At 43.6% G+C, this 20,108-nt stretch overlaps 1 protein-coding gene across 2 annotated transcripts in view; it reads left to right on the forward strand.

Annotated features, from left to right (window-relative positions):
- The first annotated feature begins 1,464 nt into the window (after nucleotides 1-1,464).
- Nucleotides 1,465-20,108, forward strand: part of AP3S2 (adaptor related protein complex 3 subunit sigma 2) — a 29,847-nt gene continuing 11,203 nt past the window's right edge. Inside the window, exons 1-4 of one of the 2 annotated variants that reach the window (XM_069984410.1) lie at nucleotides 1,465-1,482; nucleotides 1,893-1,984; nucleotides 4,702-4,813; nucleotides 15,612-15,683. In XM_069984410.1, coding sequence (XP_069840511.1) covers nucleotides 1,902-1,984; nucleotides 4,702-4,813; nucleotides 15,612-15,683 — 267 coding nt within the window. In that variant the 5' untranslated portion in view covers nucleotides 1,465-1,482; nucleotides 1,893-1,901. Of the gene's footprint in view, nucleotides 1,483-1,620; nucleotides 1,788-1,892; nucleotides 1,985-4,701; nucleotides 4,814-15,611; nucleotides 15,684-20,108 lie in introns of those variants that run through there. The other variant, XM_069984401.1, reaches the window with a different exon arrangement.

A 20,108-nucleotide genomic window follows, 5' to 3' on the forward strand; every position in this document is an offset into this window, starting at 1 on the left:
GGCCATCCACTCAATTTCAACAGTGTGTGACTATAGCCTTTCTGTTTTTTTAATCCACTACCAGTTTTGGTTGCAAAATACTGAGTGGGAACATAGTCATAGGCTGTATCAATATTTTCCTTCCAGCCCTAGGGCATCATTCAATTTTTCCATGCAACGTCCAAACCCAGACAACTGGCGTTTATGAGGCATCTGTCCATGTGTAAAGCACTAAACCTTATGCCAGCTACGCCCTGGTGCAGATGTGATGGGACGTATGCTAGTACGTTGCATATGCCATAAATCATAGAACAATTAAAACCATGGCCCTGTCTCTTTTACACCACACTTACGTAAACCCACCAATAATTGCGGAATGTACTTATGTTTCATGTTCAGATTTCTTTATAACCAGCACACGGCTATGGAGGCACCACTGTAGATAGAAGCGGCACACATATATAGAGGTGAGTGACAACTAGCACAAGGCTATGGAGGCATCACTGTAGATAGAAGCTTCCCGCATATACAGATAGGTGAGTGACAACCAGCACAAGGCTATGGAGGCATCACTGTAGATAGAAGCTCCCTGCATACAGTATAAAGATAGGTGAGTGACAACCAGCACAAGGCTATGGAGGCATCACTGTAGATAGAAGCTCCCTGCATACAGTATACAGATAGGTGAGTGACAACCAGCACAAGGCTATGGAGGCATCACTGTAGATAGAAGCTGCACACATACAGAGGTGAGTGACAACCAGCACAAGGCTATGGAGGCATCACTGTAGATAGAAGCTCCCTGCATACAGTATACAGATAGGTGAGTGACAACCAGCACAAGGCTATGGAGGTATCACTGTAGATAGAAGCTGCACACATACAGAGGTGAGTGACAACCAGCACAAGGCTATGGAGGCATCACTGTAGATAGAAGCTCCCTGCATACAGTATACAGATAGGTGAGTGACAACCAGCACAAGGCTATGGAGGTATCACTGTAGATAGAAGCTGCACACATATACAGAGGTGAGTGACAACCAGCACAAGGCTATGGAGGTATCACTGTAGATAGAAGCTGCACACATATACAGAGGTGAGTGACAACCAGCACAAGGCTATGGAGGCATCACTGTAGATAGAAGCTGCCCACATATACAGAGGTGAGTGACAACCAGCACAAGGCTATGGAGGTATCACTGTAGATAGAAGCTGCCCACATATACAGAGGTGAGTGACAACCAGCACAAGGCTATGGAGGTATCACTGTAGATAGAAGCTGCACACATATACAGAGGTGAGTGACAACCAGCACAAGGCTATGGAGGTATCACTGTAGATAGAAGCTGCACACATATACAGAGGTGAGTGACAACCAGCACAAGGCTATGGAGGCATCACTGTAGATAGAAGCTGCCCACATATACAGATGGGTGAGTGACAACCAGCACAAGGCTATGGAGGCATCACTGGAGCAGCTCCCCGCATACAGTATACAGATAGGTGAGTGACAACCAGCAGAAGGCGGCATCCCTGGAGCAGCTCCCCGTATATACAGCTCCTTCCGTACACACAGTCTCCCCTCCGTAGAGAAGACCCCGTCCCCAAACTCCAGGTGATGCACCGGCACGTAACCGGAAGTGGCTTTACAGGGGGACGGCATTCTCTGTAACACCGAGAGCGGATGCTGATGCCGGTGCTGGGAGCAGGGAGCTGGGTATCAGAGCCGCACTGTCAGGATGATAAAAGCCATTCTGGTGTTCAATAACCATGGGAAGCCCCGCTTCATGCGCTTCTACCAGCACTTTGTGAGTGTCCCGGGGGGAGGTGGTCGGGGCCCCGCTCCTCGCTACTCACTGGCCTCATGTCTTCTCTCCTGTCTTCTCTCCTGTCTCCTCTCCTGTCTCTTATAGGCTGAAGAGATGCAGCAGCAGATAGTGAGGGAGACCTTCCATCTAGTCTCAAAGAGGGACGACAATGTCTGCAACTTCCTGGAGGGAGGAAGGTAAAAGTGGTGGCACAGAGCTGGGTGCTGCCATGTTGGGCTCCATCACCATGTCATACCCTATACAGGTGGCAGGGCATGAGCTGGCCGTAAAGGTCACATGGATTATGGAAAAGACATATATAAGACATATATATTGTGGCGGCTTATTCTGGGAAGCTGATGTGGTTATCCCAGGTATTGTCCATCTATAGGGGGGACTAGCTGATTGGTGGGGGTCCTTACTGATGTGGTTATCCCAGGTATCGTCCATCTATAGGGGGGACTAGCTGATTGGTGGGGGTCCTTACTGATGTGGTTATCCCAGGTATCGTCCATCTATAGGGGGGACTAGCTGATTGGTGGGGGTCCTTACTGATGTGGTTATCCCAGGTATCGTCCATCTATAGGGAGTGACTAGCTGATTGGTAAGGGTCCTTACTAATTTGGTTATCCCAGGTATCGTCCATCTATAGGGGGGACTAGCTGATTGGTGGGGGTCCTTACTGATATGGTTATCCCAGGTATTGTCCATCTATCGGGGTGACTAGCTTATTGGTGGGGGTCCTTACTGATGTGGTTATCCCAGGTATCGTCCATCTATAGGGGGGACTAGCAGATTGGTGGGGGTCCTTACTGATGTGGTTATCCCAGGTATCGTCCATCTATAGGGAGTGACTAGCTGATTGGTAAGGGTCCTTACTAATTTGGTTATCCCAGGTATCGTCCATCTATAGGGGGGACTAGCTGATTGGTGGGGGTCCTTACTGATATGGTTATCCCAGGTATTGTCCATCTATAGGGGTGACTAGCTTATTGGTGGGGGTCCTTACTGATGTGGTTATCCCAGGTATCGTCCATCTATAGGGGGGACTAGCTGATTGGTGGGGGTCCTTACTGATGTGGTTATCCCAGGTATCGGCCATCTATAGGGGTGACTAACAGATTGGTGCGGGGTCCTTACCAATTGAAAGAACGGGTCAAATGCTACCTGAGTGAATGGAGCAGCAGAGCATGTGTCTGACTGCTGCTCCATTTATTGTTTATGGAATTTGGGATGTTGCTTAGTGCTGAATTATGTCCAGTGATGGGGGGGAGGCTGGGCATCTGCACTCTGGGGACAGTAGTCCTCCATTCAGTGAGGGTCTCTTGGCTCTGAGCCCCACTAATCCGTGTTATCCTCTGTCATAAGCAAAAATAGAAGCGGGCGGCACTACAGAAATACAACAGCGGTATTTAAAGAGTGCAATCGATACAGATTTTGCTGCGAGTGTGGACTCAACCCTCAACAGCGGCATACAGTCCATTGTGAATAAAGTTCAAAGGAGAATAGAATGGAGTGCACTCACCAAGGTAGTCTTCATAACTTTATTTCTTCATATCAAAAAAAGAGAGAGGACACAGTGCAGACACGGACAAGGTGGACGCTAGGAAACAAAGCCCGTAGAAGCGCGGTCCGTAGTTTGTAGCGCGGTCCGTAGAAGTGCGGTCACACGCGAAACAGTCTGTCACCGCCTTGTTTGTTTTCTAGTGTCCACCTTGTCCGTGTCTGCACTGTGTTCTATCTCTTTCTTTGATATGAAGAAATAGTTATGAAGACTACCTTGGTAAGTGCACTCCATTCTGTTCTCCTTTGAACGTTATCCTCTGTCATGTAGGATTGCATTTTCTTGTCACACCTTTGCTTCCTATGTGATCCTTGTGCAGCAAGTAAACATGCCTTCAGCCGCAGACTACAGTCTCAAGAATACATAGCTGTTGTTTTCTACGTGTGTCACATAATCTAAGGAAACTAGTTAAAGTTGTTCAGGATTGCATTGCCTGTATTACTATTGCATGTGACTAAAATGTTATTGCTGCATAGTGGTGAGTACCGGAAATACCAGTAAGGGCCTGTTCACACTACGAAATCAGCGCCGAAATTCTGTGTGGAACCTCCACACGTGGACTCGGTGCTGAATCCTGCCTGCTGTCTGTTTGAATAGGAGGGCTTGCACCCCTCTGCTCCCTGCGCCTATCCTCAATTCTTTGAGCGGAGCGTGAGCCCTCCCATAGACACATTGTTTGACACTGAGGTAAGCGGGATTCTGCCGAGTTTGTTCAGTGTGAACAGGCCCTAACGGTGTGAGCAAAACTGATAAACCAACCTCTGCAGGAAAAACCTAAAGTGTGTCAGCTGTTGTGTCAGATCCACTGTGGTTTGCATTCTGTCCTCATGTTAAAAAGGTACTCCATCAAAAAAAATCAAATCAACGGTGCAGGAAAGTGACAGAGATTGTTAATTTACTTCTATTAAAAAGTCTTCCAGTATTTATAGGCTGCTGTATGTCCTGCAGGAAGTGGTGTATTTTCTCCAGTCTGGAGAGAAAGAGAGGGTTTCTATGGGGATTTGCTACTGCTCTCCACATTTCCTGTCATGGACAGAGGTGGCAGACTGGAAAGAATACACCACTTCCTGCAAGGCGTCCAGTAGCTGATAAGTACTGGAAGACTGGAGATTTTTTAATAGAAGTAAATTACAAATATCTGGAAATTTCTGACTCCAGTTGATTTGTAAGAAATGTATTTTTTGCTGGAGTACCCCTTTAATTTGTCTCCAAACCCACAGTGGCGAAATCCACACTGATTTGTCACTGTTGAAGTGCTGGAAATTTTCTATTGTGAAAAATCCACCATGTGTGTTCATTGTTGCTTATTGATTTATATTGCTTTTATTTTTTTTTTATTTTTCTTTGCAGTTTAATTGGTGGTTCTGACTATAAATTGATCTATCGCCACTATGCCACCCTGTACTTTGTGTTCTGTGTGGACTCCTCGGAGAGTGAACTGGGAATTCTTGACCTCATCCAGGTAAATATGTCAGGGTGGAAAATTAGTATAAGCAGCTATGTCTTTTTGGATACAAAGTCTTTACAAATAGGTACCGTATTACATACTATAATACAGTGATGGCTAACCTTGACACTCCAGCTGTTGCAAGACTACAACTCACATCATGCCTGGGCAGCCAAAGCCATATCTTTGGTTGTTCAGGCATGATGGGAATTGTAGTTTTGCAACAGCTGGAGTGTCAAGGTTAGCCTTCACTGCTATAACAACTAATTATGACTGTGGATCAGTGCAGTTAGTGGTAATGAAACCATGGGAGCCACTCTGTAAGGGTGTGTGAGTGTGCCACTCTGCAAGGGTATGCTCAAACAGCGTTTTTAAACAAGGAAAATTTGATGTTTTTGACAAGAAAATACATGTCTAGATTTCTTGTGGATATTTAAAGGGGTAGTGCGGCGCTCAGAAATTATTCACAGAATAACACACATTACAAAGTTATACAACTTTGTAATGTATGTTATGCCTGTGAATCGCCCCGTTCCCCGTGTCCCACCACCCCCACCCGTGTACCCGGAAGTGTGGTGCATTATACATTACCTGATCCGTGTCGAGGGCCGTCCGCCATCTTGTGCCAAACGTCATCTTCGGACGGACGGCCGAGTCTCTGACGCCCGTCCCCCCTCCGCCGCGTCACAACTGTGCTCAGCCGCGATTGGCTGAGCACAGGGGTGGGGGTGGTGGGCCACGGGGAAGGGGGCCATTCACAGACATAACATACATTACATAACATACATTACAAAGTTGTATAACTTTGTAATGTGTGTTAGTCTGTGAATAATTCTTTACCGCCGCACTAGCCCTTTAAGGATTGTTTAGAAAATTACATGAAGTTGAGGCTGGTTTTTAAAATGCAGCCAAGCTTTTGATCTGTGTCTAACCACACTAGATCTGCCTCAAAGTAGGTTTGGTGTGGATTTTTGTAAGCTAACATCCACATTCCCCTGCTACTCTCCACCTTAAAGAGGATGTACCACCAGGTACATCCTCTTTAATCTGACACAGGCATAGAACGGCGACGTCACGGGCAAGCCGGTGCCGTGGTCCGCCCACAGTGGGAGGGAATTCTTTCCCCTCTATGAAGCTGCTCCGTTAAAATCAATGGAGCCGTGTCATACAGGGGAGAGAATCCCCTCCCACTGGGGGCGGGGCGGCCCGCCTCCAGTGCTTGGGCACCGGCCCGGGACCTGAGCATAGAACGGCGCTGTACACGGGAACCGGGTCGCGGGTCTGAAAACGGACCGCGGCACCGGCTTGCCCGTGACGGCGTTGTTCTATCCCTGTGTCAGATTAAAGAGGATGTACCTGGTGGTACATCCTCTTTAACTACAGGAGAATCCCCACCTCATCCCCATCCTGCTTTGCAGTGAATGCAGCAGTCCCATCGGTAATATGGCCATGCATGGAGGAACACATCACCATGCTCCTCCCTAGGCGTCCTCCACTGTGCCTGTTGAAGTCAGGGATCTGTAAATGTCCTTAAGTAGCCAAGCCTGAGTTGTACCTAAGCCACTTCCGTGTTGTCTTGGCTGAGTGCTAAGGTGAATCTTCAGCCCATGCTGAGGCCCAGAGCATTCTATATCAGGTTTTCCTTAAGGATATATCTGTACTTTGTAGAATTAAGGCCAAAATGTTCAAACTTGGTTTCATCAGACCAGAGAATCTTATTTTTCACAGTCTGAGAGTCTCTTAGGTGTAGACTCCATTGGTCATTTACTGAGGAGAGGCTTCTTTGTGGCCACTCTGCCATAAAGCCCAGATTGGTGGTGGTCTGCAGTGTTGGCTGGCCTTCTGAAAGTTGCTCCTATGTGCATACAGAATATTTGGTTTCTTGGTCACCATCGCTATGTTAACCTTCACCTCCTGTAAGCAGAGCCCTAGTTCTTCCATGACACATCTTTCAGTCATAGCTAGGTGATGTGCATTAATATTTCAGCTGTGAATATAGTTTTCTAACCCGATACGTCCCTTTTGGCACAGAGAGATGAGGATGCAGTTAAGTCTTTTATCGTCATCCTCATCGCTGTTCCTGTGCAGTTAGTAGTTAGATCCGTATGCGTTGTTTGTAGCACTGGGCACATTGATTTTCCTTATGAAAGGTGGGCCAGCCGGGGGCAGATAGGTGCTCTAGGGGTGGTAGCCCTGCCCCTCCCCCCCCAGTGCACCAAACGTTCATTCACAAAAGGGAAATATCAGCAAAAAAAAAAAAACAGTTCTAATATATATATCATGTCCAGTAGATGGCAATGCACTCTGCATATTCAGACTTGCTTGCTGCAATGTTACAAGTAAACTTTCAGCTAAATATCACAGAAATATAATGTTTAGATGGAGTATGTAAAGAAATAGCATGATTTGGTTAATTATGGTGGTTGTCAAAGGTGAATCTATCTAACTCCGCACCATTTGTGCTGATGGTAGACTCCCCTAACCTATTATCACACTTTCCATGGATAGGGGATGAATGGACAAATCCTTTAATAATCTGCTTTAAATAGAAATAAAAACCTATTACAGTGCATTGTTATCTGTTACATTTTATATGTAGAATAGAACTGGCCTTAAAGTTGCCTGTTAGATGGTATGTATGAGAGCTCCGGCACCAGAGATCACAGCCATCACTAATGTCTATTAAAGATCCTTGAACACCTGAAAACCAGTCCTAAGCGTATTCTTATGAATCAGTTTTATTCACTTTAGGCAAGAGGATGGAGGCACTAGAGGCTCAGTATGATAGGTAATATAAGTGAAGAGGTGCTATAGGAGCTGTGGGCATCCTGCAGAATAAACAGGTTTATGTACAGACACAAAGATTTTAGCATATTTATTATTAAATTAAATACTTCTCCTTGGCTAATATCCCCTAAAAAATACTAAGATTATTGTTCATCTGCTTAAAAATATGTAGTTCAACTTCTAAACGCTGCAGCATAATTACTTGTGTTCTAAATATTTCTCCTTTTGCGTTACTCTTTGCCGCTCCCGGGTCTCGCTGACAGCTGTAATTTTCAGCCGGCATCTGGGTACCTCACGTACATGACTTGTCCAGCTGCGACGTCACAGCCTGGCTGATCGATTGCCCGCACAGCCAGTCAGTGACCGGTATGTGACGAGGAAGTGGGCGGCTGTCAATGAGACTTGAGAGCAGTGATACAGGCACAAGGATAGGTAAGTATACTTTTGTTCCCCACCCCCTGCCTTTTTTTTAATTTTATGAGATTTCTCCTTTAAGGAAGCTGTCAGTTCGCTTACTACAGACTTTAAGATGTAGGACTTTTTTTTTTTGCAAAATGTTTTTTTTTTTTTTTGCATTTATAAGGTTCATAAAACAAGTTTTAAACATAACTATGTTCTGTTGAAAAATACTCATGTAGCAGTAAAAGCGGGGCCTTTTATAGATAGTAGGAAGCCACTTCAATATCCGTATTGATAGTAGTATTGATTTTTTTTTTCTTCTTCCATTCATCAGATGTGGCTGTATCACACTGCATATTGATTGTGTTCCACAGGGCAGCTAGTTGGCCGCTGACTGCCTTCTTGTTGAGCTGAATTTGTTGTCATTGTGTTTGTCAATTATTAGCCCATGCAAATAGAAAATATGTATGGGGTAATTTATCGAACACGGTGTAAAGTGAAACTGGCTCAGTTGCCCCTAGCAACCAATCAGATTCCACTTTTCATTCCTCACAGACTCTTTGGAAAATGAAAGGTGGAATCTGATTGGTTGCTAGGGGCAACTGAGCCAGTTTCACTTTACACCATGTTTGATAAATCAGTCATTATGCTATAACAATCCTCCTTATTTTGTCACTTGTAGTAACTTGTTCCAGAGGCATTACTACTGTAAGAGCTATTGCTAGTGAACAGTGTTGAGCAGATCTGTCAAAATGTCGCGGTTTAGCAATGTTATCCGAGCCTGAACATTTGGCGTTTTGATTCAGCCCTAGGGAGTGCTGGAAAATATGGATACTGCCCTAGGGTGTATCCATATTTTCCTGACAGCCCTATGGCAGCATCCGACTTCAGCTTTTGATTTCCCGTGGCTGCAGAATGTTCAGGTTAGGATAACATTGACAAACCCAGATCTGCTATTTTAACAGATCTGCTAAACACTACTGGCCAACATTGACGCTTGGTGCCCAGTGTGGAGGAGGTTCTTTCTGACTAGCATTAAAGGGGTACTCCAGCGTGGGGGCACTTTTGCGCTGGGACCGGGAACGAGGTGGCCGAGGGAAAAGTTGTCCACTCACCTCCCCGGTTCCAGCGGTGGGTCCCGCATCGTGGCGCTCCGGTGCCTGGTTCCGGGCATCGGAGCGCCACGATGCGGGACCCGCCGCTGGAACCGGGAAGGTGAGTGGACGTCTTTTCCCTCGGCCACCTTGTTCCAGGTCCCAGTGCAAAAGTGCCCCCACGCTGGAGTACCCCTTTAAGGCTCATTGTCATCGAAATGCTCATTTGATTCTTGATGGTTTAATGTCACTGTTTAAAAAGGTTTTTTTTTCTGTTTAAGTGTGTTCACAAAATGTGGCTTTAGTAGAAAGTGCAGGGGATTTCACAAAATCTGTTCTTGTTGTGTGCTAGATATCTTTCACAGTGATTTTTATGTGTTTGCACTAGTTTCATGTTTATTTGTTTTTCTTCTTATGGAATAAATCACTCTTTGTCCAGTCTGTTTTACATCAGATCCAAACTGGCCCTGATGGATTCCTGTTAAATTCATCAAAAACACCAGGAGGGCCCCAGTGCCTGTAACTTAGGCTCTCAATGTGGCAATAAGAGTGTAAGATTTATAGTTGTTGGGGTCTATTTCACTCTCCCATAGTTAGAGAAGCAAGTTATGTTTCTCTATCACCCAGAACATTTCCCAATCAGTACCTACCTGTTTGTAAGTAAGTGCAGGATGTTGACTCTTAGATTACATAGTTTATGGCCCTTCTATTATTACCTCTGTATTAAATCAATATATATTTAGATATACTTATACCTATTGACCTTGACTTTTATCTCTTTTACACTGGTTAGCGTTAGTGGAAGGAGATTACTGTGCCCATCCAAAGCAGGAATACCTCAGCATGTCATTTTGATAGTATCACTCGATGTATATATAATGTCCTATGCGTGAGCCAAGAAAAATTATCATGTCCCTTTGGTGGTATTATGGTAATATGCTGAGGGTATTGTGTTGCTGGGTGGTGTAGTGCAACCTTAGGGCTCACCTTCTGAAACCTTCCTGTCACAGTGGGGTCCGAGGGTGCTGGGGCCCTTGTCTTCTTCAGCATACACGCAGGGACATATAATTTTTGATAAAAGTCTTCACACAATAGCGGTGAAAGTATAACAAGACTTTACTTGAAGGATAACTATATAAAATCCAATACAGGGGCATCTGATGGTGGCAAACTGTTGGCTTGATCAGAGTCCTTAGCTTCAAGGGGAGGGTTACCTTGGTTACTATAGCTTAGACTTGGTGGATAAATAGGGTTTCAAAGAGACAGACCTGTTCCAGAGACTTTATAGCTTTCTGCCTTTATAAGGTACGTGTGAATAGGTACTTGAAGTTACTGAAGAGACTAGACACTGTCGACACTCGCTAGCATGTAGGAGGAAGACGCATGGACACACTGACTTAGAAGCCAGGAAGATGTGGACGGTGAATGGGAGACCCTCTATCACTTCACCAATCCGACAGCAGGCACTAATAAATACAGAGTATATCCTGCTCAGACTTAGAAGACACGTATTAGTCCTTATGGCTGACTGGAAACAGGTTAGGGGGTTGAAGATGGAGTCTGACAGGATTACTGAGGTGATGCAGGGAGGTTAGATGTGACCCCGGCAATTCCAGAACACCAACTGTCACTGAGGAGACCGCACAGCCCCTCTGGGCAGGAGGTGGGTGGAGCTAGCTTTCCCCTGGCCAATCACTAGAGTGTGATAGGTTGCAGGGGAGGAGCACTGATCAAGCTCAACACTTGTATTATTATCGATTAATACATAACAACATATTGAATAAATACGTAGCAGAAAACAATACCACTACAAGAGAGCTAAGGAAGAGCAGCAAATACATAGGCCCTAATACAGACTGTCTAAGGTTGCCAATAGCAACAATACATTTCCAGACACCTGACAATAAATACCGTTCTGGGCCATTACATATACATGTAGCAAAGATCATGGTTCATTCATCTTATTGCCCAGTACCAAACTCAAAAACAGAGCTGCCTCTCCAAGGGCCCCATAGCAAACAATGGTCATTCTATATGGCTTTGCTTCTCTCTAGCTCAGGGGTAGGGTACCTTGGCTCTCCAGCTGTTGCAAAACTATAACTCCCATCATCAGCCAAAGTTCCCCACCCCTGCTGTAGCTTATGCCATTTCATTGAATTACTATGTTCATGTTCATGTGATGGGTTTTCATGTGGAATCTGTGCCAAAACAACACCTGCTTATTTTTTAATAGCCCTACAAGCCCTACTTTATACAGTGTACATTTTTCTTATGTGATTGTTTAGATCCATGTACAGGAATTGTGACTTGTCACTCCCTCCTTAAGCAGCTGATGATACATAAGTATTATAATTCTTTTATGGAGTATGTATCCCTCTACAATCCCATTCTGTCCATGCCTGCTGAGTAAGCAAGCTCTTTCTGGTCTGATGCCAGTGCGGTTCTCTCCCTGTTGCTCAGTCATCCTTGTGACGGCTAAATAATAGACAAAACTCAGCTCTACCCTTCCTCTTTGTTTTCTGGTTACTGTATTGTAGGCTGTGCATGAGACTGAGGAGGTCTGCATATTTACAGTCCGTATGATAGGAAACCAAGACCATTGGCTACCGTAAGGTGAGGATGATGTAAATGGAAATAGGTTCTCTTCATCTAGTGCAGGGTGTCAAATTCAGGCCCTCAAGCTGTTGCAAAACTACATTCCCAGCTAAAGCTTTGGCTGTCCAGGCATGATGGGAATTGTAGTTTATAACAGCTGGAGTGCCGGAGGACCAAAGAATAGGCTGCAGATAGTGCTCTGTAATCTACAGGTGTCACTTTGCTCCCTATACAGAGGTCTCTGTTGATTAGGACCAGTTCACAGATCCCTTTTACCTTCTAGATTGTAATATAACTAAAATAGAGATGCATATTGCCTTTGCCATAAAACAGTAAAACTTACCCTGCTGACAGTCAGTAAATTCCTTTTGTATCTTTGACATATGTTAAAGGGGGTTGGCCACGTTATAGTAACGTCAGTGTACAGTATTATTAGGTGTACTTACAGCACTATGAGCAGCTCTCTCTGTACCTCATAGAGCTAAAATCAGACTCCCCTCCTCCAGGCTGTGCTGCCCTGCTCTGTGGTGTCTCTGTCCATACAATGGCCGACATGGAGGAGCATGTGACTATGCCCCACCCTCCGTGTCCACCATAGGCATATACAGGCTCAGAGATGGATATAGGGGTTGACACATGATCACGTGCTCCTCCATGTCGGCCATCTTATGGACAGCCTCACCACAGAGCAGGACAGCTCAGCCTGGAGGAGGGGAGTCTGATTTTAGCTCTATGAGGAACACAGGGAGCTGCTGTCAGTATATACAGTGAGTACACTTACTAGTACTGTAGGGGGCCAACCCCTTTAACCATTGGATATCCATCCATCCACACGCACACACTATATCTATATGAAGATAGATACCAGCATTAAATCCACACCTGGTTTTGTCTTCATTAACTAAATCACAAAACCTAATGGTGGACAAAGTGCAGCTATCATATCTAGATGAACCACTACCCGTATGTGATTGCTAATGGCAGCATGATCTTGTTGGTGAAAATGATGTCACCAGTAAAGTCATGCAACCATTGGCCATCCCATGCAGGTGATGGCCCACTGACTTCTATGCGAGTTACATAAGGTGCATAGAACAGCCTTTGTTTTTTTTTGCTTTTTTGCTTCCTGACCACATCTGTCTGCTTGAAACAGACGAGAGGGGGTTGAGGGCCTACATTCTTTTGCAGGTCCAAGAGATGGGACCCACATCTATCAGATATTTAAGGCAAATCCTGTGGATATGCCATAAATGTAAAGATTGGAATACCCCATAAGGGCCAGTTCACACATAGTGGAATTCTCCACTGCGGAATCCCGCCAGCCTTCCTGTCATACTGGCAGTCAATAGGAGGCCCGCGCTCCTCCACTCTCCACGCGGAAGAATTGACATGTCAACTCTTCCAAGCGGAGAGAGGAGCCGCACAAGCCTCCCATAGACTGCCAGTTTAACATGGAGACTGGTGGGATTCCGCCAGTTTAACTCTATTTGAACTCTGCTTAATAGAGGTTTTCTGGGCATAGTAAGTGTAGGGAATGAGCATTTCCTGCACAAATAAAACTAAAAAATTTGAGACCCGCAGTGGTAAATTTCTGCTGTACATGGCCCCTGCCATATACATATGGAGCTGGTCTGCTAAGCCTGATGTGTAACTTTCGGTTATGTACTGGGTAATGGGAAAACACATATTGCATGTGTCAAGGACTACAAGTGTTTCGATAAGTAGCCCAGTCACACCAGTCTCAAAGTAATAATTGATGATATGGAAAGTCTTTGTTAATCTTCAACTATGACCTCATGACCACGGCATGTAGTATAAAGCAGAGAATATCTCCTGGTTATCTACTAGCAGTTAATACCTATCTACAAGAAGATAGTTGTGCCCCATGGAATGATAGAGTTCACATCAGACTTCAGTCAGTTTCTAAGCTTGGCGTTGTTCTAGAACAGGTGTAGCCTCAGTAATGGGAGCAGTGTTGACATTTGGGAAAGTGAATAAAGCTCTTCATGTTTTCTTTATTTTTCAAGTAGCCATCTAAGTAGGGGAGTGACATCAGGACCCACCCTTTGGCTTCTGTGTGCCAGTGACAGCTCATTGACGGGCACACATTAGCAGACCATGGGATGTTTGACAACAAGTGCTCTGTAAAGAAACTCTATTCTAAATCTTTGAGAACTAATGTTAACTAAAAAAAATAAATAAAAAATAAATATATATTCTGACCAACAACAATTTTTTTTGCATATCCGCATATCTTAAAAAAACAGCTACTCTAGGGCTTCCCAGGAATCAGGTTGGTAATGGAGACAGTAAATTCCCAGCTCTCAATGCAGACAACAAATGCCAGGTAGGTCCTGCACTACCAGATATAAAATGGTGTTCATCGGTCTGTTAGCAATATCTGTCATTCAGGAGGTTATATTGATCCTCCCAATCTGGTGTCACTTTTGTCTTTGGTACAGAAGGTATACCAATGGAAACATCCACAGACTGCTTTTCCCTGGGTATTATTGCAAATATGGGACATCTCATGTGCTAGTCTTATGGGAACCCATTTCCGGAGACCACAGTCTATTAGACATTATATAATTTAGCTTAGTTGGAACACCCCTTTATATTTAGATATATGTTAACTATGAAATGTCAGTCAAAATAAACCTTAAAAACATGTTTTTATTTGGAAAATACATTGGAGGGTTCATTGGGGGCTTACCAAATTTCTTATACAAATAAAGGAGAAACCATTCTCAGCTGTCCCTTCACCCTCAGCTGCCATTCTTACAGCACCAGATCCCCGCTGCTGCCTACTTTCTGAGGAAATACTCAGCCAATCACTGATCAAGGCAGGCAATGATTGGCTAAGTAAGGACTTCCTGCATGAACAAATCCTCACAGGAAGTGTGAGGCCCATGGTGCCACTGACTTTAGCATGTAACCATGCAGAAAAGAAGTACTATGTCACTTATTTTCTGTGTGCTTGACTGCCTCCCTTTTGAAGTCAATAGGAACATGGTTTCTGATGCAAAGACGGGGGGTTTATACACAATGGGTCTCGTATATCAAAACTGTTATTTTAGTAAGGACAGTTGAGCTCTGATTGGTGGATGTGGGCGAAAAAACAGTAACGCCAGAGGAAAAACATATAAGTAAATTCTGTTAAAAATATCATGGCTTCCAGCTGCTGTATGTCCTGCAGAAAGCGGTGTTTTTTTTCCCCCCCTGTCTGACACAGTGCTCTCTGCTGACATCTCTGGCCGAGACAGGAACTGTCCAGAACAGAAAAAGGTTTTCTATGGGGATTTGCTACTGCTCTGGACAGTTCGTGTCTCGTACAGAGGTGGCAGCAGAGAGCACTAGGGGAATAAAAAAAAAAAAATGACCACTTCCTGCAGGACATTCAGCAGCTAAATACTGAGAGACTTGAGATTTTCAACTAAAAGTAGTTTACAAATACAATTTATTTTTCTCCAGAGTACCCCTGTAATGGGGTCGGTCAGGTTTTTGCTGCATTTCATCTGCATGCTTCACTATTTTGTTTTATATTTTGAAAGGAACCTGCAACCGGGACACCCAGTGCACGTGTGCACCCAGCCGAAATGCTAACAGGGCTCTTACTTTGTTTGTTTTCTGTCTGACGATTGTTTACTCCAGGAGACGTTTCCTATCAGCACAGATTTGTGCTGACATATTGTGAACATTGGCTGTTGCCATCTTACCAACTATGCATGGTAGAACTTTAAATTACTAACTCACACACCACCCTCTGCTATCAGCAGCAATAAACCATTTCAGAGAGTAACCATTCCTTTTATCAGCACTTGTAGGCCATCCCTATTGCGATCTAATGTCAATGTCTTCTGAAAAGCAACAGTATGAAGAACTGACGTGTGCAGAAAATGTATGAGGCTTTGCCAGTAATCTGTGTTCTGTACTTGCAGGTTTTTGTGGAAACTTTGGATAAATGCTTTGAAAATGTCTGTGAGCTTGACTTGATCTTCAACGTGGATAAGGTGAGTTATAGCAAAAGATTCTTGTCCCCATGATGGTTATGGAGGTATATGTATGTGTGTGTATGTTACATATGTATGTGTGTGTTACATTATAATTTTTTTTTCTTTGCCTTCCTGCTCAACATACAAATATTGCGTTGTCATAGTGAGTGTTTCCTCCTGATATGTCCTTACACACCTCTGTGATCTGTCCATAATATGGCAATAAAGTAATCAAAGAAGAATTAGATGTTGTATTCAGTAATAATTATAGATGAAATAGCAGCTATAAGATATGACTATTACTGTAGGTTTTAATGCTTTTATGGCTCGGTGTAATTCCGTTATCTCTGGAGATAAAAATTGCTGACATTCTTATGACTTCTAACTGTTGGTGAAAAAAATTTAAAAAACTTGCATAATACAGTAGATTGCTCCATTGACCGTAGAATATAGCTTTATGGACTATAACAGCCTGAATTATTGCTTTAATGAAGTTAATGTGTTTAGAGTTACATTTATTGGATTGATAACGCAGATGTTTATATATGTAAGTGCATACACTGCTCCCTGCATGGGTTGTCTGCTATGCACTGACTGTATGCAGTCTGCATGTGTCTACCCTGCAGTGACTGCAGTCTGGATGTAGTTACCCTGTAGCAACTCCTACATATAGTATCCCTATATAGTATTAGGCCCACCTCTGTGTCCCCATATCATATTAGGACCCTCTTTGGCCTCATATGCTATTAGGCCCACTTTGTTCCCATACATAGTATTTCACCTACCTGAGCCCCCATTTAGCAGTTAGGCGCCTCTCTGCACGCCCCCATATATTAGTTAGACCCACCTGTATTTGGTCCCATATAGTAGTTAGTCCCCACTCTGTGCCTCTATATAGTATTAGGCCCCCTCTATGCCCTCATTTAGCATTAGGCCCCCAATGTGCACTATATAATATTAGGTTTCTCTATGCTCCATGATGAATAATAAACAAGCAAAAAAACTAATCTTTCATTGTCTCCCAGCGTACTCTTCTCTCCTACTGGTATGGGCAGTCCGCTCATCCAAAAATCCAGGGTGTGTTGCACAGCTGTCATGGCCCTGCGGTGGGCTAATCTGATTCTGTTGACACACCACATCAATAACTAATACACTTTACTTACTTTTTTTCTGTGACATAGATTGAGATGCCGGTTTTCCATTGACATCAATTAGATGTTTTTTGTTTGCAAGTTTCCTGATACTGCATGCCAAAATGCATGTAAAATACAACCCATGTGAATATACCTTTACTAAGTTAATAACCTTTATCAGTTTTATGGATGTTATTAAAATATTTGCCTTAGGTTTGGCATGTCTTTTTTGAGTTTCATTGTCGGAGAATTTGATCGGAAGCTGTGTTCTTCCCTCTGGCGTAGGTTTTACAGCCTGCAACAAAGCGTCTGTACATGATGCTCCTTATGCACCAAATTCCTCCATTAGATTATGGCATGTGACTACAATGGTTAGATGTGACTGGATATTTTTATTGCACTTATCAGAAGAAATTAAGATCATTTTTGGGAAGGACTTTCATGTATTACATTATTAGAGAACACTTCAGTAATTGACATTGAACAGGAGAGATACAGTGTTTGTATTGCTGATATGTTAGGCCACGTTACTGAACGTCCTGGTGCAGCTATGGGAGTTCAGAGGGGGATCGCGCGGCGACCCCGCTCTGAACTGCTGCGATTCCTGGTGCTACATGAAGCCCGGGACCGCGGCTATTAGCGGGCACAGTCCGATCACCGTGCCCGCTAATTAAATATTTAGATGCAGCTGCATCTAAATACTTATTGTAGCCCTTCCCTAGGGGTCTAGTGGGTTCAGATCCCCGCATCTGAAGCCGGCCGGGTTCTGTGCCGTAATGGCGCTGATCCTGGTTCAGCACTCTATTGCTTTTGGCTGCAGCAGCCGAAAGCAATAGAGTGCCTATCTCATTGATCTTTGCAGTATAACTATACTGCATAGATCTCAATGATAGATCAGAGTGGAAGTTCCAGGGGGACTTCTAGTATGTGTGTAAAGTGAAAAAAAAGTTTTTCTATTAATACAAAATCCCCTCCCCTAATAAAAGTTAGTATCGCCTGAACTATTAAATTATCACACTTTCCAAAGTGCAAAATTGCACATTTTTAGTCGCATAAAATCTAGAAAAATTTATATAAAAAGCGATCTCAAAGTCGCATATACGCAAACTAGGTACCGATAGAAAATACAGGTCATGGCGCAAAAAAATGACACCTCACACAGACCCATACACCAAAGAATAAAAGCGCTATAAGCCTGGGAATAGAGCAAAGGTTTTCATTTTTTAAAAGCCATCAAATAAAATAAGTTATACAAGTTACATATCATTGTAATCGTAACAACTTGAGGAACATGTATAACAAGTTAGTTTTACCCTAGAACGGCGTAAAACCAAAACCCCCTTAAATAAAAAAAAAAAAAGCGTTGTTTGTTTGTTTGTTTTTTTTCAATTTCACCACACATCATTTTTTTTTTCTGGTTTCACGGCATATTTTAGGCAAAAATTACATCTGCCATTGCAAAGTACAAATAGTGGGGCAAAAAATAAGGGCTCATCTGGGTCTCTAGGTGGAAAAATGCATGCGCTATAGCCTTATATACACAAGGAGGAAAAAACTAAAGCGCAAAAATGAAAACTGGCTGTGTCCCCTAAGGGTTAAAGGAAAAGTCCAGCAAAATTTTTTATTAAAGTATTGTATTGCCCCCCAAAAAGTTATACAAATCACCAATATACACTTATTACGGGAAATGCACATAAAGTATTTTTTTCCCTGCACTTACTACTGCATCAAGGCTTTACTTCCTGGATAACATGGTGATGTCACGACCCGACTACCTGAGCTGTGCGGGCTGTGGCTGATGGAGAGGATGATGGCAGAGGGATGCTCAGTGTCCCTCCAGTGCCCTGTTTCCCTCCGCCATCATCCTCTCCAGCAGCCAAAGCCCGCACAGCCTTGATGCAGTAGTAAGTGCAGGGGAAAAAGCACTTTATAAGCATTTCCCGTAATAAGTGTATATTGGTAATTTGTATAACATTGGGGGGGGGGGCAGTTCAATACTTTAATAAAATTTTTCGCCGGAATTCTCCTTTTAATGATTGGTAGGGGTCTGATCTCTGGGACCCCTACTGGTCCTGAAAATACACAGCACTTGTATAGCGCCACATCCCCTTGACCTTTTCTCTCCTGCATAGTGCCCCCCCTTTTTTTTTTGTGGTTTATGTGTATTGTGCTGTAAATTGTTGTGGACTGTTACCGGGGAATGTGTAAATTCACCCTTGTGATTTCAGTGATTGAAAACAAGACGTTCTCAGATAACAGAATACGGCCTGGTTGAACTCTTTTAGATGAGATATTTAACCTTGAGTGAGACATGATACTAATGACTAAGCTGCAGAGGGCTGCCTTTCCATGTGTTTACTACTGCTGTTTTATATAAGCTTTTATGAGCAGAGAGTAGAAGAAAAAGGTCATGAAGCTCTTCTAGTAGGACTGAGAGTTTAATTATAATAAATGTCAGTGATTTCTGGATTTTCCCTACTTCTTGCTATCAAGTTATTATTCAAAAGCATATTCACTCACAATTCAATGGTATTGTTGGTAATAAGTATAGTTATTTAGCCCAGTATACTGTAGTTACAAAGAAACCTGTGCTGGTCCAGAACTCATATTAAAGGGATTGTCTATAAAAAAAATCCCCCCACCTGAGGGCATGCTGGGAATGTGGTTTTGCAACTGCTGGAGAGCTGTTGATTAAAGCGTAACTGTCATATTTTTTTTTTATTGCAGAAATCAGTAGTATAAGCGTTTTTAAGAAACTCTGTAATAGGTTTTATCAGCCAAAAAAGCCTCCTTCTGTCCTCAAGAAGCAATCTCCCAGCCTCCCCCCCCCCTGACTTCTTATCTGTGCATTATCAGGCAAACACGTCTTCATTACAGAGAAGCCACTGAAGACTGGCTCTGCTCTCTCCATTGTAAGCCTATGAAGGGGGGAGGGGCTGAGGGAGATGAGGGAGCAGGAAGAGGTGACATGAAGGTCAGCTGTTTGTAGACTGGGCACCTAAACCGCAGGATTCTGGGGTAGGAAAGGTCAGTGCTTATCTATGAACTTACTGAGAGAAGATTGCAGGGTGTTGTGCTGTGCAGGACTGCTCCGTGCTCAGTCACTCCTAACAGCCCCTCCCCTCTCCATAGCCACATAATGGAGACAGAAATCCTGCTGCTTCTGAAGGGAGGGGGGAGGCTGGGAGATTGCTTTTTCAGTCCAGAAGGAAACTCTTTTGGTTTATAAAACCTATTACAGAGTTTCTTAAAATCGCTTAAACTGTTGATATTTAATGTTTTCAAAAAAATTACCCTGAAATGACAGTTA

The sequence above is a fragment of the Dendropsophus ebraccatus genome, chromosome 1, assembly GCF_027789765.1.
Source record: "Dendropsophus ebraccatus isolate aDenEbr1 chromosome 1, aDenEbr1.pat, whole genome shotgun sequence".
Lineage (NCBI taxonomy): Eukaryota > Metazoa > Chordata > Amphibia > Anura > Hylidae > Dendropsophus > Dendropsophus ebraccatus.